This window comes from Schistocerca cancellata, chromosome 9 (genome assembly GCF_023864275.1).
Source record: "Schistocerca cancellata isolate TAMUIC-IGC-003103 chromosome 9, iqSchCanc2.1, whole genome shotgun sequence".
Taxonomy (NCBI): Eukaryota; Metazoa; Arthropoda; class Insecta; order Orthoptera; family Acrididae; genus Schistocerca; species Schistocerca cancellata.
Window position 1 is genome coordinate 331,526,123 of NC_064634.1, and position 24,949 is coordinate 331,551,071.

At 43.4% G+C, this 24,949-nt stretch overlaps 1 protein-coding gene across 1 annotated transcript in view; it reads left to right on the forward strand.

Annotated features, from left to right (window-relative positions):
- Positions 1 to 24,949, forward strand: part of LOC126100306 (calcium/calmodulin-dependent protein kinase kinase 1) — a 449,773-nt gene that overhangs the window by 307,725 nt on the left and 117,099 nt on the right. Inside the window, exon 4 of the mRNA XM_049910915.1 lies at positions 12,155 to 12,208. Within this exon, the coding sequence (XP_049766872.1) occupies positions 12,155 to 12,208 (54 nt within the window). The remainder of the gene's footprint in view (positions 1 to 12,154; positions 12,209 to 24,949) is intronic.

A 24,949-nucleotide genomic window follows, 5' to 3' on the forward strand; every position in this document is an offset into this window, starting at 1 on the left:
AACTAAAGGATAACGGTCCACAAGTGGGGGGGGGGCGTGGAATGTCAAACGTTTGAACGTGGTAGGTAAGCTAGAAAATCTGAAAGAGGCTCAATGTATAAATAGTGAAATGGAAAGAAGATAAGGATTTCTCATCTGACGAGTATAGAGTAGTATCAACAGCAGCAGAAAATGGTATAAAGGAAGTGGGATTCGTTACCAGTAGGAAGGTATGGCAGAGAGTGTGTTACTGTGAACAGTTCAGTGACAGGGTTGTTTTCATCAGAATCGACAGCGATAGTTCAGGTATACGTGTCGGCGTCGCAATCAGCAAATGGAGAGATAAAGTATGCGAGTATATTAAACGGGTAATTCAGTACGTAATCTAATACTCACAGAGGATAGGCATGCAGTTGTAGGGGAAGGAGTAGAAGAAAGAGCCACGGGAATTGTGGACTTGGTAATAGGAATGACAGAAGAGAAAGACTGAGTTCTTCAATAAATTTCGATTAGTAATAGCGAATACTCTGTTCAAGAATCATAAGAGCGACCGCCGTCCATATGCCTTTTAGTATATCCATTTCAGGCTAAGTGATTCTCGCCTTTGTACCTAGGCCGGGAACTGGCTTACGCCAGCTAGGTTCAACCGTACAGACAAATTTTCCTTATAGGTGGCTGAACAACTTGCCTACATACTCTTAACGTTAAGAGCCATCCGTTTGATTCCTGCTTCCCTCAATTACTTAACGTTTCCTATTTCTATAATGTTCCGGGATTCGCTTCTTTATTGACTATTGTAAATTTCCAGAACATTCTACGTGTGTATAAATAGGAGGAAAACAGTTTGTTTCGCGTATACTGTCCATGTGCGCTGTATAAATGTTCTTCCATTCTGAAATGTTTGGTCTTGTTTGCGTATCTACTGTTGCAGTTGCTACTTGATTCTTGATTCTTGGTGGAAAAAATACATTAGCAAAGAGTGTAACTAAGTTCTTTGATAAGAAATGCACATTTTTATGTTTTATTTGAGATATGACTATGAATTATATTTTAACACCATAATATAGCAAAAACCTAAATAATGCTTAAGTACAAAAATATATATCCATAACCAGTCGAGCGAGTTTATACACTGGGTAGCAAATAATCTCTCTGAAACTTACTTGAAACAGATAAAGTTAGTAGCTTGCTACATTTTGGATACTTTCCTCAGTGTAATGTTTTGAATGTTAAGTCTTTCGTTGTTTACTCACATACGTTGAATTTGCTTCGACCACTATGTGAATATTAGAATTAGGCTTCAACCACTGTCATAGGTAGTGATCAGCAAGCTCTGGTATTCTAGTTATATGTAAAATGATGAAACATATAATGGGCAACAAATAATTTTCTAACACTATCTGACTCGTAAAACATCTATGAAGTAATTACAAAGTACACAGTTTCATATAATGTAACACAACAGAAGAGATAAAAGGCTGCATGTAAAACATGGTACTGAGTACTTAAGTGAATAGCTTCGTTGAAACAACAGGTTGTCTTAACATGTGTGAGCTTCTCGCTTACAGCGATCAACTGTGCTAGGGGCAGTTTCCAGATTGTGTAGGGATCAATACAGAGCGCAGAACGAGTTAACTATCTGAAAGATCAATTAAGAGAATTCCAGCAGCCCTCCTATATTAAAAATGATTACAGTTCAGTGACACAGTGCTACACCGGAAGTGTTACGTTGATTCTCAGTCTTGGCACAACTGAGCCAAGTGAAATGTACTCAGCCCCAGAGTATCAAGCTTGTTTGCGTTGCCATCCTCCGTAGCAAGCACAGAAATGTTTGTGCAGTAAGAAATGGCGGTTTTTATTTACAAAACAAAAAAAAGTACTCAGTATTATTGTAGATCTTCAACCATCGCTCATTGGCCGTATATTAAAAATATATTTAAAATTAAAAAGAACAAATAAATGCGACATACACACATCACCAATATCATATATTTGAAAGTGAGCTAAGGTCAAAGCAGGCCAGTAGTGTAATTTATATGCATGGAGGGTCAAAGGAATAAAGTTGACAGCTGTGGTGGTTAACATAGTTCAATCATTCAGACAATGCTGTCGACCCACATATGAAGAAATTATAATAATGTATTATGACCTAAATTTTCCATTAATCTTTCAGCATTTTTAGACTTACCAGCAAATTGCTTGACACTGCCCGGTGTAGAGGTAGAGGGACGATATTAGCTAATAAGAACTGAAACGAATTGCCTCTTTCGAATATAAATGACAATCGCATAGAAAAAACTACGTCTTTCAGGACACAGTTAAATAATACACGTTTTCAGTCATAAGTCTGCAAGTGTGAAATGTCACCCTGTATTGATTTACGATCCAATGGGCCCGCACCATTGAAGATATATCTTGCAGACATTATGTAATAAAATACGGATAGCTGTAGTTTATTGTTCTAATTGTTCAGGGTCCATTTAGACTAGATTGCTATATACAGACCATCTTGAAAAGTAACATAATATTTTTATTTTATTTTATTATGCTGTTGGTTATCGAACTTTGAGATATAAAAATTTTTTTCTTACCTCCATATATCGTCGGTGGTCGCTATCACTTTTTGTTTTATTACAACGTGGTGTATGTTTAGGGCTGTTATGCTAGAAGCTGTTTTGTGGCTTGCTGCCGTTTATTTACTTTCTAGTAATTTTTCTCATTTGACGTTTCATCGTCAGACATGGCAGTTGTGCTATGCAAAGATGCTATATGGTTGCAGTTTCTATGGCATGTTAATACAGTTTAACATAAGAATCGCGACATGCCGTTTTGTTTTTATTACTTGCACAAATAGCAGCGCCACAAGCTGTCAGCGATCAACACTTCTGAATACCATATAGGATGCATGGGGGTCTTAACGTTTATCTTGATTCGTAATATAGTTTTTACAATATGGAGTGTATGTAGCGCCATAAATATCTACGATAACTAAAAAATAACACTACATTTTTGATTATTTAGTTTCCTAAGGACTCTGGGTCACACGAAATGGTGCATTACAGGTCAGTTTATTTACAACTCTCTTGTAACGTACAGACATTAACAGAATAACGTAATTTTCCTTTAATAACGAAAAATTTCTAGTAAACCCCAGAAAACTCGACTTTTGCAAAAGACGTCTTACATCTATCAAACATAGCAGTTTTCTTCTCTACACTTTCAGCCAAATCAGTGAATGTGGAACATACGAAGCCTATATGGAATGTAAAACCTACATTATTTAACGTAACAACTAAGCTACACACATGTAGCTTACGGAAAATCCACAGAGAAGAGATAATAAATCGTCAAAAGCAATAAAACTGTTTCCCAGCACAGGAAAAACAGATTCCACATTTATTGCTAAATCTGAGCCAAAAAAGGCAACAATCTTCAACACATTCATTTCTGAAGTAAAGGTAATTTATAAACATTATCGTGTGTTAGGAAGTCCAGTGAAGTGGAAGAAAGGGCGAATCAATGGACTCCATAAAAAATTTTGGAGTGTCCAGGAAAGTGCCTATGGTAATAGCAACAGAAATAGGGGCTTCTCACGCATGAAATGCGTCAGAAGAATAAGCTGAAAATATAGACATATTCATGGATGAGTTTTAACTTATGTTATTGAATCAGTGTGATTCGGCTGTGTTTATATGTATTTCACGATAATTCGTGTCTCTTGGAAATTTATCAATTAACGGAACGCATAAGTGTAATAACTATACCCTTAATTAAATAGAAAATAATTAAATATGAACATTATTCTTACGACGCATGTGACTGCTTTCTCATCGCTTGGGGTGCTAGTGTCGCTCCAGCAGTCAAACTGTAATAGCTTTCGCATCAGAATGCGTCGTGACTGTGTCCATTAGACTGTGTGCCCACAGGCATCAGTAGAATCCATATATACAGTCCAAAACGATAACATCAATACACCATAATATCCAAAGTCTATGACAGCAACTGTAACCGTACAAACATCCTTGGTCAACTGTCACAGCTATCAAATCTGACGATAAAACATAGTTATAAAAATGAGTAAAAGCAGCAAATCACGAAACAGCTTTTAACACAAGAGTCCTAAATCTGCACCACACTGTAATAGAACACAAAGTGACAGAGACCATTGCTGATGTGTGGAAGTAAGTACAGAATCTGTATAACTGAAAACACGGTAACGAACATTACAGTAAAATAAAATAAAAATATTATGTAACTTTCGCAGATGATCTGTAGATGACAGCCTAGCCGAAGTGGATCAATCGCAATGAAAACACTGCACTACTAAGGCAGCAATGTGGATTTTGTTACTTAATGTCTCTGTACTGATTTGCAGACAAACCGTTCCCAACGGTAGGACTAGTGGCTTGTGCTGCCTTCGTCGGACAGGTGGTTCGCGCCCTATCACTTCGAGACCCGCTGTTCTGGATGAGCATTGGGGTGAGGAGGGAGAGAGAGGGAGAGGAAGGGGGAGAGGGGGAGAGAGGGGGAGAGGGAGGCAGAGAGAGCGAGAGGACGCTGCTGGATGGAGATAAGGCACGCGGCGGCCCGGGCGCTGCTCTGGCCGAGATAAGCGCCGAGCTACGAGGCGACGGAAGCACAAATTAAGGCAGCGCTGGCCGCGATTCTGTTAATGAGCAAACTGCACTCGGCATTGCTGCGGCTCTGGGAAAACACGGGAAAAAAGGAAAACGGGTGGAAACAGAGCACTCTGACGTGTAATCTCGCAGGAAGACTTTTCATATCCGCGCTCAGCATTGCTGTTCCTGGTTTAGCATTTCCGAGGAATTTTTCGCTTTACATCTACTCGTGACTGTAAACTCTGTGAGCCACAGCACAGCGACCGCATGCCGGATGACCCTTGGTAGCAATAGTAGAGCTAAGCATAAGTAAATGTAACGCACGTCTATGGATACCAGCGGAAAAGTGCTCCTATAGGAACCCAAAAAAGAGGAAAATGCTCCTGTTTAAAAGACTCTGACTGAAAAGTAGGTTGCCACCTGCCCCATTCTACCTTCCTCAGCACCTTCAAAAATGTTCTCAAAACTTTTGGCATGAGAACATATTCCCACTCCTTCTAACATACAAATCCTCTTCTCACTCCCACAAAGTCCCTCTCATTCATTCATCCCCACTGCTGCTGTCTCTTCTCACTGTCACAATTTAGCACTTCCTCTTTGTAACTGTCATAGACTCTAACACTTTGTCATACCCACTTCCACATTCTCCTTCTCTTTATTCCTCTCCCAGTGGCACTGTGTACTTCACTCCTTTCGTAGCACTGTTTTGTTACTGTCTGGTATGTTCAACTGCCATTTTGTCCCTCTCTTTCTCTCATACTGCCATTGACTCCATCGATCCTTCTATATCACAACCACTGTATACTATGTTCCAGCGTTTTTTACACCTCTTTCCCACTGCCGTTATCCCCTTCTCTCTCAGAGTAAAAAAGCACGAATATGTCAGCTGCCAATATTTTTGGTAAAATTTTTAAAGATGCTGAGGAAGGTAGAATGAGGCAGCTGATACCCAACTTCTGAGTCAGAGTTTTTTAAATATAAGCATATTTTCTGTGGTAAGAGCGTTTTTCCGTTGTTTCTCTTATTTTCTTTGTCACATCGGGGCATGTTACTAGTGTGGAAAGAACTTTATTGGTTAGTAAATATTGATATTTTATTTTTCTGAAATTTAAGTAACCCTAAACAAATAATTTTATACCTCGCACCGTATTTTACGTGCACAAAGATTTTGTATGTGCTTCAGTACAACAACGTTTGGTTCCCAGAATCCTTCTGATGATTATGGAGGAACTTAATAGCATATTTCTCCGTGCTATGTCTCTTGATAAACTACGTTTTTGGCTCACGCCGGATTTGACGAGTAGGGTAGCTTTGAACGTCTGTATCTCAGAAACATAAATGTATAAATAAAATTTTCATGTTTATTTGAGATATGGTTCTTAGTAATATATCGTATATATTAGAGTCGTTTTTTGTTTATAGTTGTCTTGGAATCAGCGGCTCGGTTGTGGCACAAAAAATAACATGTTTTTGGAGTTCCTCTCGATAACGGATAAATATTTTTGAAAATGGGAAGATGACATTTCTAGATATATGCCTAGATAACATAACATTAAAATTTGAGGAATTTGCTGCGGTTATTTAGATATCTGCTGCTGACCGCTAAAACAAAAGAAAACGTGTTTTCTCGGGAACAGTCCGTGTATTAATGGTGACACCATAAGCCCCTTAAGGCGCAAGGTAGACTACCTCTAATGAAGGGAAAAAAGTTTCCAACTTATCTGGCCCGTCTGCCTAAGTTGGAGGAAGTGTGTAATATTCTAAATTTGTCGCTGTACTGTAGGATATTAACAGTAAGGCGAACCATCTGTTGGGTATACAAATAGCCTCTAGAACAAGTTTGTCCACATGACTTGAGCGTACCTATCTATCACTAATAGGACCCGACGTATCAGGCTCGGAAAAATCTAGTTTTCTGCGCTAAGTTTAGGAACGTATTGGTAAGCATGCTGTTGCATGCATACCAATACTGATCCGATATCGCCTGACTTATTACCAGCGCTTGACTACTTAATAACGCTTGATTTCTTGGTATCGCCTGATTAATTAACATTGCTGTTTTCAACAAGAATGGGAGACCCAGAGATAAGAGCTCTGTTTAAAAAGGATGGATCACGGGTATGCAGTCTTTCTCCTCTACGGTTTAACCTTCAAATTGAAGAAGACAGAAAAGAAAGCTTTGGAAGCGAACTTATAGTTAAGGGTGAAATCTACATCTACATCTATACTCCGCGAGCCACCTTACGGTGTGTGGCGGAGGGTACTTATTGTACCACTATCTGATCCCCCCTTCCCTGTTCCATTCACGAATTGTGCGTGGGAAGAACGACTGCTTGTAAGTCTCCGTATTTGCTCTAATTTCTCGGATCTTTTCGTTGTGATCATTACGCGAGATATATGTGGGCGGTAGTAATATGTTGCCCATCTCTTCCCGGAATGTGCTCTCTCGTAATTTCGATAATAAACCTCTCCGTATTGCGTAACGCCTTTCTTGAAGTGTCCGTCACTGGAGCTTGTTCAGCATCTCCGTAACGCTCTCGCGCTGACTAAATGTCCCCATGACGAATCGCGCTGCTTTTCGCTGGATCATGTCTATCTCTTCTATTAATCCAACCTGGTAAGGGTCCCATACTGATGAGCAATACTCAAGAATCGGACGAACAAGCGTTTTGTAAGCTACTTCTTTCGTCGATGAGTCACATTTTCTTAGAATTCTTCCTATGAATCTCAACCTGGCGCCTGCTTTTCCCACTATTTGTTTTATGTGATCATTCCACTTAAGATCGCTCCGGATAGTAACTCCTAAGTATTTTACGGTCGTTACCGCTTCCAATGATTTACCACCTATGGCATAATCGTACTGGAATGGATTTCTGCCCCTATGTATGCGCATTATATTACATTTATCTACGTTTAGGGAAAGCTGCCAGCTGTCGCACCATGCATTAATCCTCTGCAGGTCTTCCTGGAAGTACGTACGAGTCTTCTGATGTTGCTACTTTCTTGTAGACAACCGTGTCATCTGCAAATAGCCTCACGGAGCTACCGATGTTGTCAACTAAGTCATTTATGTATATTGTAAACAATAAAGGTCCTATCACGCTTCCTTGCGGTACTCCCGAAATTACCTCTACATCTGCAGATTTTGAACCGTTAAGAATGACATGTTGTGTTCTTTCTTCTAGGAAATCCTGAATCCAATCACAAACCTGGTCCGATATTCCGTAAGATCGTATTTTTTTCATTAAACGTAAGTGCGGAACCGTATCAAATGCCTTCCTGAAGTCCAGGAATACGGCATCAATCTGCTCGCCAGTGTCTACGGCACTGTGAATTTCTTGGGCAAATAGGGCGAGCTGAGTTTCACATGATCTCTGTTTGCGGAATCCATGTTGGTTATGATGAAGGAGATTTGTATTATCTAAGAACGTCATAATACGAGAACACAAAACATGTTCCATTATTCTACAACAGATTGACGTAAGCGAAATAGGCCTATAATTATTCGCATCTGATTTATGACCCTTCTTGAAAATGGGAACGACCTGCGCTTTCTTCCAGTCGCTAGGTACTTAACGTTCTTCCAGCGATCTACGATAAATTGCTGATAGAAAGGGGGCAAGTTCTTTAGCATAATCACTGTAGAATCTTAAGGGTATCTCGTCTGGTCCGGATGCTTTTCCGCTACTAAGTGATAGCAGTTGTTTTTCAATTCCGATATCGTTTATTTCAATATTTTCCATTTTGGCGTCCGTGCGACGGCTGAAGTCAGGGACCGTGTTACGATTTTCCGCAGTGAAACAGTTTCAGAACACTGAATTCAGTATTTCTGCCTTTCTTCGGTCGTCCTCTGTTTCGGTGCCATCGTGGTCAACGAGTGACTGAATAGGGGATTTAGATCCGCTTACCGATTTTACATATGACCAAAACTTTTTAGGGTTCTTGTTTAGATTGTTTGCCAATGTTTTATGTTCGAATTCGTTGAATGCTTCTGTCATTGCTCTCTTTACGCTCTTTTTCGCTTCGTTCAGCTTTTCCTTATCAGCTATGATTCGACTACTCTTAAACCTATGATGAAGCTTTCTTTGTTTCCGTAGTACCTTTCGTACATGATTGTTATACCACGGTGGATCTTTCCCCTCGCTTTGGACCTTAGTCGGTACGAACTTATCTAAGGCGTACTGGACGATGTTTCTGAATTTTTTCCATTTTTGTTCCACATCCTCTTCCTCAGAAATGAACGTTTGATGGTGGTCACTCAGATATTCTGCGATTTGTGCCCTATCACTCTTTTTAAGCAAATATATTTTCCTTCCTTTCTTGGCATTTCTTATTACACTTGTAGTCATTGATGCAACCACTGACTTATGATCACTGATACCCTCTTCTACATTCACGGAGTCGAAAAGTTCCGGTCTATTTGTTGCTATGAGGTCTAAAACGTTAGCTTCACGAGTTGGTTCTCTAACTATCTGCTCGAAGTAATTCTCGGACAAGGCAGTCAGGATAATGTCACAAGAGTCTCTGTCCCTGGCTCCAGTTCTGATTGTGTGACTATCCCATTCTATACCTGGTAGATTGAAGTCTCCCCCTATTACAATAGTATGATCACGAAACTTCTTCACGACGTTCTGCAGGTTCTCTCTGAGGCGCTCAACTACTACGGTTGCTGATGCAGGTGGTCTATAGAAGCATCCGACTATCATATCTGACCCACCTTTGATACTTAGCTTAACCCAGATTATTTCACATTCGCATTCGCTAATAACTTCACTGGATATTATTGAATTCTTTACTGCTATAAATACTCCTCCACCATTGGCGTTTATCCTATCCTTGCGGTATATATTCCATTCTGTGTCTAGGATTTCGTTACTGTTCACTTCCGGTTTTAACCAACTTTCCGTTCCTAATACTATATGCGCACTATTTCCTTCAATAAGAGATACTAATTCAGGAACCTTGCCCTGGATACTCCTGCAGTTTACCAATATTACGTTAACTTTTCCTGTTTTTGGTCTCTGAGGACGGACGTTCTTTATCAACGATGATAATGTCCTCTCTGGTAAGCCGTCAGGTATTTTATCGTTTCGCCCAAGGGGGGGTCCCTCTAACCTAAAAAACCCCCGTGTGCACGCCACACGTACTCTGCTACCCTAGTAGCTGCTTCCGGTGTGTAGTGCACGCCTGACCTGTCTAGGGGGGCCCTACAGTTCTCCACCCAATAACGGAGGTCGATGAATTTGCAACCATTATAGTCGCAGAGTCGTCTGAGCCTCTGGTTTAGACCCTCCACACGGCTCCAAACCAGAGGACCGCGATCGACTCTGGGCACTATGCTGCAGATATTAAGCTCAGCTTGCACTCCGCGTGCGATGCTGGTTGTCTTCACCAAATCAGCCAGCCGCCGGAAGGAACCAAGGATGGCCTCAGAACCCAAGCGGCAGGCGTCATTCGTTCCAACATGTGCTACTATCTGCAGCCGGTCACACCCAGTGCGTTCAATAGCTGCCGGAAGGGCCTCCTCCACATTACGGACGAGACCCCCCGGCAAGCACACCGAGTGCACACTGGCATTCTTCCCCGACCTACCCGCTATTTTCCTGAGGGGCTCCATAACCCGCCTAACGTTGGAGCTCCCTATAACTAATAGGCCCGCCCTCTGTGACTGTCGGGACCTTGCCGGAGAATCGGCCACTGGCCCAACAGGCGAGGCATCCTGTGGTGGCTCGGAAACGATGTCATCACCACTAGGAAGCACCCCGTACCTGTTGGAAAGGGGTAAGGCAGCTGCCACGCGGCCAGATCCCACCTTCGCCTTTCGGCCAGGCACGCGAGAGCCCACCACGGTCCGCCATTCACCCTGGAGTGATGGCTGACCGGTAAGATGCTCACTGCCGGAAGACGCAGCGACATCAGGGGTTCCATGTGATTCCAAGGCCACCGAAGTAGGCATAGGTCTCACCACAGTTGCCCCAACGCCACTACGAGCCGACGCCTGCGCCTCGAGCTCGATGAGCCTAACAGACAAAGCCTCCACTTGCCCCCGAAGAGTGGCCAATTCTCCTTGCGTCCGCTCACAACAACCACAGTCCCTACACATGACTATGTTTACCCTACCCTATACGGTGACAAATTCCCAAGATAATCTTCTGATGAGCTACTCTGATAATCAAGAAACACTCACTGAAATACGAGACGCGAAAACTACGCTAGGTTTTCCCAGAAAAACTATTTAAAAGCTAAGCGCAGCAAATAAGTACAAAAACGCTTTATACAAACAGTACTGTGCTGCTGCTGGTGCTCTCGCTCTCGCTGTCACAAGACAACTGCTGATTCAAGTGACTAGTGGCTAACGGCCGCGAAACAAACAAATGACGGTTTTAGGGCGCTTTCTGTTCTAAACGATCAAGAAAACACTAAGAAATCTAACACGAAAACTACGTAAAGTTTTATCAAGAACTTTTAGTTACTATGCAGAGCAGATAAACACAAATAGAATCCCTTCCTTAGTGGAAGGTCGTAAACAAAATGCAAAATAAACGCTTTATACAAACAGTACTGTGCTGCTGCTGGTGCTCTCGCTCTCGCTGTCACAAGACAACCAATGATAAGAGAGAAAATCCTGACGGGCCGCATAAAACCTGTCAGAAGACTGACGACCGGAAAAAGAGCTTTCAAAACTTACAGCTATGGAACTTAGGAGAGCGCTTGCCTAATTTGTACCTAAAATTTCCCCGTAATTTCCGACCGAGAAAGATAACAAGGTAGTTAAAATGCTGGGTTAAAACTCCCTGGTTTCTGTAAAGCTTTTAAGGAAAATGCTGTTGTGATTCCTATGAAAAGTACGCCACCAGAATATTCCCCCCCCCCCCCACCAATCACACAAGCAAAGTTCGGTCTCCAATCAACGCGTTGTTATCGATATGTTTAATACAATTTTATCGTATAATGCTGAGATACAGGCAGTCTGAGGGCATGGATTCGAATCCTTGTGGAGAACGAAAATTTCTTTACCGGTAGTTGGCCGTCAACAGGTAATGCGATGACGTTACAATTCTAACCACCATTTCAGTGTTTTCTTTTAAATCACACTCACATTGATAATGTCTCGTGGTGTGAAGGCATGTGAAGCTATGGAGAGATCTGTCCATTGGTACGGACGTTTCGTGCGGAAGGTCCCTGTGTGTCGGGTATATCGTTTGAATTCTCCATTCCATTCATTCTGTATTCTCCCGTAAAATACTGAATATAACATTTAACTACAATAACCAATGACCCATCTCAATCATGCAACACATACACAAACTAGAGATGTAATTGGAGCTCGGAGGATATGAACAATAAACCACCTCCACTACGGGTTCCACAAAACAGCAAGCAGCGATTCCTGCATTGTCTTCAACCCATCAGAATTTGCCATTGGAGCCCCTTGTTTCCCGCCACCGGCCTACCACTGAGTACTTGTAATTATATGTGGGCACAGTCTGATGGTAGGAACATTTTCGAGCTCTAACGGTACGAAACGACTTACAGCTGTTCTCTTGTGTTCACAGGGATCGTATGGCATCGTGAAGCTGGCCTACAACCAGGAAGACGATACGCACTATGTGAGTACTATACTTTTTACATCATCCACAAGATACTGGGGTTCAAGGCAGAGAGACTGAATACAGAGTGATTATGTGTTGTTTAAATACTACAGTACTGTGTTATATTAGGCTTCCCCGACGCAGGAAGATTTTCAACAGAAGGACTCGAGAATTGACGCTGACATAAACAAGAGTCTTATTCCCAGAGTACCAGTCTCTCCTAGAATTTACGGTGTTCCAAAGATACATAAGGAAAGTTACCCTTTGAGGCCAATAGCGAATGGGATCAATTCGCGTACTTACAATTTGACAAAGTATCTAGTCTGAAAATTAAGACGTCTATTTGGCAAGAAGGACTCTTACGTGAAGAACTCGACGCACTTTATACACTCATGCTCATAGATTAAGGATAATTGCAGAATGTGCTGCCACACAACGTGGCACTACTCAAAACTGGCGCTAATAGGATAGGCACATAGGTATTCCACACGACACAGATATGTAAGTCCATGGTATGGGTGATAAGTTGAGAAAACCGTCCCAAAACACATGTGCTACAAAACGCCACTGTTTCTTGCCCATGTACCCCAGCTTCAATATGTGATATGATCACCATGCACACGTACACACGCCGCACAACGGGTTGGCATACTCTGGATCAGGTGGTCGAGTATCTTCTGGGGTATAGCCTCCCATTATTGCACCAGTGCCTGTCGGAGCTCCTGAAGTGTCCTACTGATTTGAAGATGTGCAGCGTTACGTCGACCGAGAGCATCCCAGACGTGCTCGATGGGGTTTAGGTGTGGAGAACTGCCAGGCCACTCCATTCGCCTGATATCTTCTGTTTCAAGATACTCCTCCACTATGGCAGCTCAGTGGGCCGTGCGTTATCATCCATCAGGAGGAAGGTGGGACCCACTGCACCCCTGAAAAGGCAGACATGTGGACATACTGGTGCAAAATGACGTCCCGATGCCTCTGTCAAAGACATGCAGGGGTGTATGTGCACCAATCATAATCCCACCCCAAACCATGAAACCACGATCTCCATGCAGGTACCTTTCGTGGACATTAAGGTGTTGATATCTGGTTCCTGGTTCGCGCCAGATGGAAACCCGACGAGAATCACTCTTCAGACTATACCTTGAGTCGTCCGTGAACATAACCTGGGACCACTGTCCCACTGACCATGTGCTGAGTTCTTCACACCAGGCTTTACCGGCTCTTCTGTGACCCGGGATCAGTGGAATTACCTTGCAGGTCTTCAGTCGAATAAACCACGTCTGTTCAGTCGTCTCTAGACTGTGTGTCTGGAGACAACTATTCCAGTGGCTGTGGTATGGACCTGAGCAAGGCTACCCGCAGTATTCCGTGGCCGTCTGCGGACACTGATGGTGAGATATCGGTCTTCTTGTGGTGTTGTACACTATGGACGTCCCGTACTGTAGCGCCTGGAAACGTTTCCTGTCTGCTGTAATCGTTGCCATAATCTTGAGATCACACTTTGTGGCACTCAGAGGGCTCGCGCTACGACCTGCTGTGATTGACCAGCCTCCAGTCGCCCTAGTATTGTACCCCTAATAACGTCATCAATATGTGAGCAATTTTCAACACACAGTCACCATTAGCACGTCTCAAAACGTCTGAACACTTATTCACTTCGCCGTACTCTGACATGCACCAACACAACTCTGCGTATGTGGGCTGCTGCAAGCGCCACCGTGCGACGACCGCAAGTCAAATGCACCGCATGGTCATACCGTGAGATGATTTAAACCCGAAAATCGCCAACCAAAGCGTTGTTTCACCATATATCAGCATTATCCTTGATTTATGAGCGTTAGTGTAGAACGCCTAAAGGGAGAAACAATTTAACCTACGAACATCATTGTCAGCTTTGAAGTGAAGTAACTGTTTACGAAAGTGCCAATAGATGAAACTATCCGCATTCTTCAGGAGCTTGTTCCGCTAGACATATGCTACCTGTTTGAGTTGTACCTGACTTCAACGTACTTCAAATGGCAAGGAAAATACTACGAGCAGTCAGACGGCGTAGCAATGGGGTCTCCCCTATCTCCTCTGGCAGACGACATATTCATGGAAGAATTTGAAGCAACGGCCCTCGGTTCAGCTCCTTTACGCCCACGTTGCTGGTTCAGATACGCGGACGACATGTTCGCTATATAGCCTCATGGTGAAACGGTGTCTGCACGCCCAATCCTACCACCACCCAGCGCAGAAGTATTCTGTCATCCATCTTTTGGCAATCCGTGGGCAGCGCCTAAGTGATGCTCAAAACATAATACCTGAGCTTAAAAGGCTACGCACAAAATTTATAGACAATGGCTACAGCCATAAGTTGATCCACACAGCCTTGTCGACGAACAGGAGTAAGAAAGATAAGCAAGATGCAGACAAACCACAACCAACAGTGCGCTTACCTTATGTGAAAAATGTTACTGACCGAACAAGCAAACACCTTCGCTGGGTTGGGGTGCAGCCTGTCTTCTATAGTGGTTGCAGGATCCAGGACATGCTAGGCCCCACTAAGGACAAGGCGAATGCATTACACACTTCAGGAGTGTACGAGGTGGAACGCGAATGTGGAGAGACATACATCAGCGAGACTGGCAGGCCAATAGCAACGCGCATTCGGGAACAAGAGCGCTATATTCGTCTAGGGCAATACAACAAATCAGCAGTGACAGAACATCAGCAAGATTGTGGAAAAGGTATAAAATTCAGCGGGGCCTGTGTGTTGGCCAAGCAGACGGTTATGAAGAAACGCAAAATCAGAGAGGCCATCGAAATATTTAAACATCCTAATAACATGAACAGGGAGGTTGGACTCAGGGTTACCCCATCTTGGCTGCCAGCAATCAGAGCCCAACAGACTGCGCTGTCAACACGAGGCATGAGCACTACCAGCGAGTAATAGCCGCCGTGCGGCCGACGTCCAGCATTTGGTAAACAGAAGCCAACTTCTCATTCGATGGTGACCACCAATCATGGCACATAACACAAGAGCCAATAGACAATAGAGGTTACCTTCTCCCTCCACCGCAATGACCTTCTTCCTTAAGTGACCACTGAAACTATCTTCTTAAAATTATGACGTAATGTCATGCACAGTGAACAGTAACAACAAAATATAAGGGACACCGCATAACTAGAACACATGCCGTCCCCCACACAGATCCTCTGCGACCTGATTCCTTTCCCCCATCTGCTCCTATTCCTCAAACATATCCGCATACTCTAGACCTCTCGCCGCCTTGATGCCCCCATCCCCTGGTTGCTCCTCTCCTCTCCAACCCCCGCCCTTTGCCACGCCTTCATTGTTGTGTCCCCCCTACCCTCCATCTCTACACCCTTCATCTCCTTTACGAAGGTGGCTTCCATCAACTCTTCCTCCCGGACGATGCCCTCTCTCCCTCCATTTATCTGATCCTCATCTCGTTTCCTCTTTCCTTTCCCTGGGCTCCCCCCCCCCTTCCACCCTTCCCCACGTACGCTCTGTCTGCCTCCCTTCTCCGACCCTCCCCCGAGTCCTTTGCATTCCCCTCCTCTGCCTTTCCCCATTCCCTCTCGCGCCTGCTCACCCCCCCCCCCTCTTGCGAGTCCTCGTCCTTGCCCTCCGTCGGCTCCTTCCCCCCCCCCCACTTCGTTTTTCCACTCCTTCCCCCTTTTCTTTCCCACCATCTGTCCAGGTTCCCCCCGTCTGCCCTCAGCTGTGATGTGTCTTATTTGTGCCTACTTTTTAGTGCAAGTGAGTGTTCAGTGTTGTGCGTCTTTCCAAAGTGCTGCAAACAGAAATCATGCTGACGCTGGGTGTCATTTTTATATCTTTTGCGAACAGAAACCATACTGTCGCCGTGTTTTTCAATTGTCTGTCTATTATTTTACCTGTCTGCTTCCTTTGTATTTTATTGGCATCACCAACCCTCTGTTTTTAAATTTTACGTTCCACAATTTGCCGCCATTTTAGCATTTAAGTCACCGATGTTATCGCCTGCTTTTGTTATTTATTATCTTCATTTTTTTTTAAACAAATTCTGTAGGCTGAAGAGCGGCGTACTAAGCTGCTGCCAGCCGGCCGGGGGGAATCGAAACTCATTAAAGGAAAAAAAAAAAAGCTAGAGCGCACCATTAGATCCAGAAGAAGGCCGCTGCAACCGTGGCCGAAACGTTGGTTTTCCTCCAACAGCAGTAGTCTTACACATTATCACATGATATCATTCCCAGAAAACTTTTATGTTCACTCTCACGGCATTGTTTGAACGGCATGAAGAGCGTTACGAAGTTAGGGCACTGCTGCCTGCGGGAAGGACTGAGCAACACGTAATGCACCCAGGAATATTGTTGAACATGATCATTTTGGCGGTCTGGGAGTTATGGTGTGGAGAGGCACAAAGTCGTATGAGCGTGCTGACATCGAAATCTGTGAACACGGTATTCTTACCGGTCAACGTTACACTGTAATCCTTCCATATGTGCGTCTTTTCAGAGTGCATTCAACCGTGACTTCTTATTTTACGGATGTCTACTCGAGTGCGTCGAACACCGTAGTTTAAGGAGATTTTGAAATGAGAAGTCTGGCTGGCCCGTTCCCCCCGATTTAAATCCCATCGATCACATTTAGGATGCTTTATGGAGGCTTATTACAGCACGTCCACAAGCGCCAGCGACCATTCAGAAGTTGTTAAGCACTCTAGTGGAAGAATGGCACGCTATACCACAAGACCTCTTTACCAACTCTGTGGCCAGCATGGAAAAACATAGTAGAGTATGCTCTGCTGCCCATGGTGGTTATTAAGAACCTCAGTCCACCCTTAGTAAAGTCCAGCGGGCCATCATGAACTGCGGTGACCTACTGTCTTTGAATAAAAGTGGTATTTCAGTTCGTCTCATTGCGTATTTCTTGCAGTTGCCTTCTGTTCTATAGTGTAGCAGTTCTTTCTACGTATGAACTCAGTTTCAAAGAGGTATGCTACTTGGCAGGGAAACACCAAGCGAAAGATACTTTCGTTAAGATTCACACAACCGTTCATGTAACAGAGATGTGAAGAAAACAGGTGTCATTCATGGTCAGTGAGAAAGTATTGCTGACAATAGAGGTGCATGGCGGATGGCTGTATGCGGTGTAATTCAAGCAGCAGAGGAGAAAGTAAGTAACGAACTCTCTGTATAAAGAGTAGAGTGAAAAGAGAGAGCAGTTTCAGTCAAAGCGCCTTCAAACTTTGTTTAAAGTGTGCGAAGAGCTACCCTCCAGAGTAGGTTCTAATTAGCCACTCCCAGAAATTTACCAATTAAATCTTAGTCTGAAGACGGACGGATCCCTAGTTACCTAGAAGTCTTTTTTTATTATTTTTCTTTCTGCTATGAAGGTGGTGAAATAGTATGGGACGCACTCCTGTCGACAGGGATGGATGTGAAACTGTTGGAACCCAACTGTTAAGCTGCTCAAAACGGGGAATCTGACGGAAGAAGAATGAAAGGGGTTGGTTTTAGAAGTACACTATCTGTATAAATTTCTTTTGATTTCAAACTAAACACGGTCTGTAAGACGTCAGGCTATGCTGTGGAAGGTATATGACAGAAAGCATAATCAGGTAACATGATATTCGTGTTCTCCGCCAGTATGAGTTACCGGGTCACCGGAGAGGATTGTTAGTGTTGATCTAAATATGTTGCCCCCAATCTCTCTCAGACCTTACCGCTGAGTGCGAACAGATTTCCATCATCAGCACTGGGGCCCAACTAAACCTTACTATAAAAAAGATTTGTCTTTCAACACTTGCATTTTTAATGTGACGAAAATAAATGGATCTAGTTTTTGAAAGATTTGTTAAACACCTCCTGCGGGTCCAGCTGTTAGAATAGGCCTGAGGTATTCCTGCCTGTCGTAAGAGGCGACTAAAAGGAGTCTCACACGTTTTGGCTTTTATGTGACGGTTCCCTGTCGGGTCTGACCATCATCTTTCTAAATTTTTCGGAAGAGCGGAAGAGCACCTTACAAGGTACATCGTGTCCATCGTGCATTGAGATCTATAGCCCAATTTCCTTTCGTCGCATTGCAGTCCCGCTAATTCTCCATCTCTTAGGCGAGGACACCTTCCTTGGTGCGTTTTCCACCATGCACTATGCAGTGTCGCTTTCTACGCCGACGATAACCATGGACTTCTTAGCACCTCATATCCAGCACGGTAGCCAGTCCGTTGTGGTGGGGCCGCCATGTACCCTGTTGGTTGTAGCCCCCTGACAACACAGGATTGCTCTGCCAATGGCTGCGCCGTCAACTCCCCACGTATGCCATGGAGTAGATGCCCATCTCCCTGGGGCATTGGGACTCCCGGCAATGACCATCCTGCCAGGTGGCCCTTGCTGAGTCTGGGTGGTGCTTGTCAAGAGGGCCCCTGGTCAGAGTGGGTGGCATCGGGGCAGATGACACGCCATGAAGGGTAGTACTTCATCTATTGCTGGTTCTCAGCTGCTAGCATTCTCTAAGCGGGCAAAGTCTAACTTCAGTGGTAAGCAATATGACCCCAAATCACCAAGCTAGGGATGGCAGAGAAGCTTATACACCCCTGTACCTCGTATGTACGAGAGTTGAGGAATCTTTCATGTCCATGAAGCCTCATTTTTTGGTGGAGCATTTGAAGGACAAGTTTGGGGAGGTGGAGGGCTTGTCCAAAATGCGCTCTGGGTCAGTCTTGATAAAAGCAGCATCCTCTGCCCAGTCACGGGCGTTACTCCTTGTGACAAGTTGGGGGATATTTCTGTTACCATCACGCTCCATAAGAGCTTAAATATCGTCCAGGGTATTATATTCCTCAGGGACCTTCTTTTGCAGTCTGACGACGAGCTGCTCGCCAATTTAGACCGGCGAGGTGTTCACTTCGTCCGGCGCGTCCATCAGGGTCCAAGGGATAACCAGGTTACCACCAGTGCATCTTGGCCTTCGAGGGTGACACCTTGACTGAGAAGGTCAAGGTGATGGTCTTCTGCTGTGATGTCAAGCCATATATCCCTCCCCCAATGCAGTGCTTTAAGTGCTTGCAGTTTGGCCATATGTCTTCCCACTGTACTTACAGTGTCACATGTCGCGATCGTGGATGTCCATCACATCCCAATACTCCATGTGCCCTACCACCTCCCATCTATGTCAACTGCAGACAGCATCATTCATCTGGCTCACCAGAATGCTGGATTTTAAAGAAAGAGAGGAAAATCATGGAATATAAAACCCTGGACCAACTGACCTACACTGAGGCTAAGAGGAAATTTGAGCACCTACATCCTGTGGCTGTGACCTCCACATACACCGCTATTAAGAGAACAGTTCTTATCCCATCAGTTCCTCGCATTCCTGTCGCCTCTCAGAACCAGAAGACTACTCCTGCCCCCTTGATGATGGGGGACTCTTCTCTTCCTCCCACACCACCTACTTTGGGAGCAACACCCCCTCAATGATTGGGGATATCAGTCCCCACTTCTGGGCCAGAGAAGCGTAAGTCTTCTTCGGCTCCACTCGCTAGGAAGGGGTCCCTTGCGTCACTCCCTTCCCAGGTTTCTGCTAGTGGGAAAGATGACGCCCACCAGTGGCTGAATGCTTAGCAGATGGTCGTTCGGCTTCACGATCATCATCAGTCCCAGAGACTGAATCAGTGAAGTCCTCCTAGCCACGGAAACCCAAGGAGCAGTGAGAGAAATCCAAAAAAAAGGTCTCCAAGTCCAAGGGAATTGCGGTGGCATCCACTCCACTGCTACCTACCAGCTCTGTGTCTGCAGATGAGGAGGAGATTCTGGCATCGGCTGAGTACCTAGATCTCGCTGGACCCTCAGACACAATGGATATAGTCAGAGCAGGCAAAAAGTCAATGGCAGCAGGTGACCCTGAGAAGTAAACTGCCTCAGTGAATGTTCCATGCCTTCCCAGTCTCACGATGACGTCATCCTCCAGTGGAATTGAGGCGTTTTTTTTCCACCGCCTGGGTGGGCTACGGCAACTGTTAAGCTTTTTGATACCTGCTTCCAGCCCTCCAGGAAACCTGGTTCCTGGTAATGTGGACCCCGGCCCTCCGCAGCTATAAGGGATACTACAGGTACTGTAGCGACTATAATCGAGTTTCAGGTGGAGTTTGCGTTTATGTCCTAAACTCTGTCTGTAGTGAAACGATACCCCTTCAAACCCCTCTTGAAGCTGTGGCTGTCAGAATAAGGACGATGCAGGAAATAACTGTCTGCAATGTATATATTCCTCCAGATGGTGCAGTAACCCTGAATGTATTAACTGCACTAATTGATCAACTCCCTAAACATTTTGGGAGATTTTAACGCCCATAACCCCTTGTGGAGTGGCACCGTGCTTACTGGCTCAAGCAGCAATGTCGAAAGTTTACCATCTCAGATCGACGTCTGCCTCTTAAATACTGGGGCCGCCATACACTTCAGTGTGGCTCGAGGTAGTTACTCGGCCACTAATTTATCAATTTGCAGCCCAGGACTTCTCCCATCTATCCAATGGAGAGCACATGACGACCTGTGTGACAGGTCACACTACCCCGGCGTCAGACAAACGGACGCCCAGATGGGCCTTAAACAAGGCGGACTGGGAAACTTTCACCTCTGCTGTCACCATTGAATCTCCCTCGCACGGTACCATCGATTGTAGGTGACTACAACCATGGCTCTGAGCACTATAGGACTTAACTTCTGAGGTCATCAGTCCCCTAGAACTTAGAACTACTTAAACCTAACTAACCTAAGGACGTCACACACATCCATGCCCGAGGCAGGATTCGAACCTGCGGCCGTAGCGGTCCCGCGGTTCCAGACTGAAGCGCCTAGAACCGCTCGGCCACCAGAGCGGCTGACTACAACAATGCCATGGCCGGTATTGCCAGAACTTTTTACTTATATGGATACAATGTCTGTTGTTTCGGACATGACTTTCTTCTTCTGTGCCGCTGCACACATATTGCCCGAACTCTTACTGGACTAGTAATATTTCCTTTAATGTGTGTAAAACTTAGTTAAAACGGTGGCTACTTTATTGAAATTGTGATTTACATTACAAATAGGCTATGTAAACTACACATGCAGCACTGTGTCTCTAAGGAATGACCTCATTCCTAGCAAATAATTGAAACAGTAAGGAGCATTGCATGAAAATGTAAGATGGACCTTATGTACAAAACACCAATATTTTTAGATTACAGTGGTCATTATGGTCAGAAAACATCTACACATAGAAGGAATTATGCAATATTATATGCCAGATACAAGGTAAAGTTAACAAGAGGAGTAACTAACAGAACATCGTTATCTTCTATTGACAACAAATCGACATGAAAATCTACATGAAAAACTAGTATGCACACAATAATAGAAAATGCTTCGTTACTCATAAGTAACAACTGATTTGTTAAACATAGGAAGAGATGTAATAAAAATAAGTACATGAAAAGCATAAACGCAACTTGAGAGGAAGTAGGTATATACAACAAAGGCGGAAGACAAGCAAACAAATGTATCATGGTTCACGTAACGGAAAAGGAAACAGAATTAAGTGCACTCTACAGTCTCGGTGAGACTGTGTGATATTTTACTCTAGTGTTATGCACTATTATAGTGTACTGACCAGCTTTCTTACCTCTGTATTGGGTTCATACTGTCTGTTCTCTTTAATCTCAGACTTTTCTCGTAATATCCTTGATCTCAATTTAACTGTCACAAACATCATATTCACTTAATAATACCTTTCAGGTCAATTTTCCTGCCAAAAAAAGTCTGTTTGCTTAATTGCATTATCACATCATACCCACACAATGTAAACAATATTCAACCGGCCTGCCTTCACATTTCCACATAACAATCACATTTCTTGCTCATATCTAGATGCATCTGCTACATTTTCAACTTACTCTCTGTGGTGTGCGTACTGTAAGACCTTCGGTACACACACCATCAGATTATTTGACTTGTCGCTCTAACGAAGTAGGCGAGTGTCAGCAATATGTCTCGTGGTCTTATCGTGGCGTGTTTATCTTCTGCCGTTAGGTCAGACGATAGAAATGCCACTTGCGCGCTTAGAGTAGCCGATTGACGGTGACCAACTTTAAACAGAACTTGATTAATTTTCACACACATTTATTAAAATAATAACAAGCATAAAAATAACTAACTTGGTTCTGGATGCTATTTACAATTGACAATCTGAAGTTCCTTTGGCCTTCGTACGTTAATCTTATTCTCCCATATCTCTGATACTTGACAAAGTGTCTATACATTTATCTTCATGGCTATGTACAGGAATATGATAATCTTATTAGTCGCAGACTGAAACTTGACTATAGACTGGTACAGACAAATGCAGAATAATGCAGACTGGTACAGACTGGTGCAGACAAACGCAGACTGACTCATCGGGGGGCTGTACACTCGTTATACTACCTCGCGCGTTCAGGTATCACTGCACGAGTGTGATCCGCGAGGAGAAAAGGTTCTACATTAGCAGCAATCTCATTGGCTGCATTACATATTAATACGCGGCTCGGTGCAAGCAGAATTTGGTCCGTCTGTATGACAGCGCAATCTCGTAGTGCGGAGACGGACGAGCGTTGCGCCTGCGCTGTTGTGCTTAGCGGCGCGCGCTCTACTGGGAATGTTGTGTACGCGCTGACTACGCGGAACTATGTACACAACACTTTCTTCGCACACCAATTTTTGATCCATTTGTTATGTGATGACATTTACCTCTTTACAGGCTCTAATATTAATTGCTTATCCACAGTGAGCTCTCATAAAACTTTAGACGCAGCAATATACAACTATGCACAAAAATAGTTTTTCAGGAAGTCAATGCAGCCAAATTCATTATCCTACACATATCAGCATCACAAATATTTGATCAGATAGGGAATGCAGCAAAGTATATTATCCTGCGCATGTGCAGCAAAAAATCATTATGATAAAGCAGTGAACAAAATGAGGAACACATTCTTAGGCTAACGCAAATCATACACAAAAGTTTATCATAAAAGCGATGCTGCAACTAAAACAAAGTATGTCATCACAAAATGCCAATAAGATAGCAATGTCAAAAGTTTGTTGGTGTACCAATAATTGTGTAATGGTTGCGTTCACGTAAAGCAATAGCTATGTTAAGCGATAATCATATTACGGAACAAGATTATACATTTCACAACACTAACGTAAGGGTACAATTCCTGTTTCTATTTTTTATGGGCGGCAGTTTAACGTCGTGCCTGGACGATCAGCAGGAAGTCTTTAACAAGTTTTGTTACTGTCACTAAATGCGTGTGATCGAAGTTTCACGTTTTTTCAGACTCGGGATGTACTTTGTCGCCAATATGACACAATCTTAACCATAGGTCACAAGTCACTAAAATTGCTGTCAACATACTTATACTAGGATAGGAGGAGAAAATTCCTTGTACTTATCCAATAAAACTGGTAGTACAAGAAGACGAGTGTGCCAAGAAACTGAAAAATAGTTAACATCCAGCTCTGGAAGACATAGTTCGTCAATCGCTGTATCCAAAAAAGTATAATGGATCCCCTATCTACACTTGAACGTAGTAAAATGTTTGGAATTCAGATTTCCACTGGTTTTTGTAGTCTTTGGCTCCAGTGCTCAGTATAACAGCGCTCAAAATGTTCACTTTTTGTGTGTAAATGCATTTTTGTACAAGAAAATAACGACCTAAGTTGACTGTATGACAATATTGGCAATGGTAACTGTCAGCTTTCTGGATCCACAATATTTCTTTGGTATGCCACCAAGGCCGTTCATGTTGCAATTGCGAGTAGAAACTGTATTCTCGAGGAAAATGACCTAAATACTTTGAATACATACCAACACGGATAGTGGCAATATATATAGAAGAGTGACCAAAATAATCGCACTTAAGTTTGCTTTCACTACTTGTTAGCTGGTCGTCTATAAGTTGTTCCAAAGCTTTAAATTTGTCTGTACGTGAGGAACAAACTAATAAAATGTTATCTGAATTTCTGCTTCTGTTATTTGAAAAGATAGGTATTTGTTCGTGTTCTTCACGGTTTGGAATAGCAAGAGATTCGATTTTTTTTCTCCATGAGCTGTACTGGTGCAGGATATTACACTGTTCTCTTTAGACAATTGTTGTACTTTATCACTGCGTGGATTTGTTTCACAGTTTAAAACTCGTATCGGTTAATTTTGTGTTAGTATTTACTTCGCGTTATAGTTGTATAGTTTTTAAATTATTTTGTTCAGTTTCAAGGCTGCATAGCGTGGCGTTAAGCCTCGTAAGTGACTTTGTGTATTGTCTGTTACGTGCTGTCTTCCTTGTTTCTTTGCCCTCTTTTCCCGCAGATGAAGACATACAACTTGCTTTGCATTTTCTATGATTGTTCTGTGTTCTGTTCTAGTGTTTCGTCTATTTTCTGATACTGTTCTAATGCTTTTTTCATCTTTAGTAGCAACTCTAACAAAGCTAAATTATTGATTTCCGCATTCATGTTTACTGGGTTTTCAACGACTGTGTGTGTACTGTCAGTAACTGATACTGCCTCGTGTAGTGCTTGATTAAGAGAAATGGAAGCAAAACCTGAATCAACTGTCTCAGTAAGTGAAATTTCTTGTTCACTGTTGGAAATATGTTCTGTTGCATTTCGTAATACTGAACCCATCTGTGTTGGACAGTTATTTTCATTTTCTGAAATCTCAAATAAATTATTCTGTGGAATGACTGT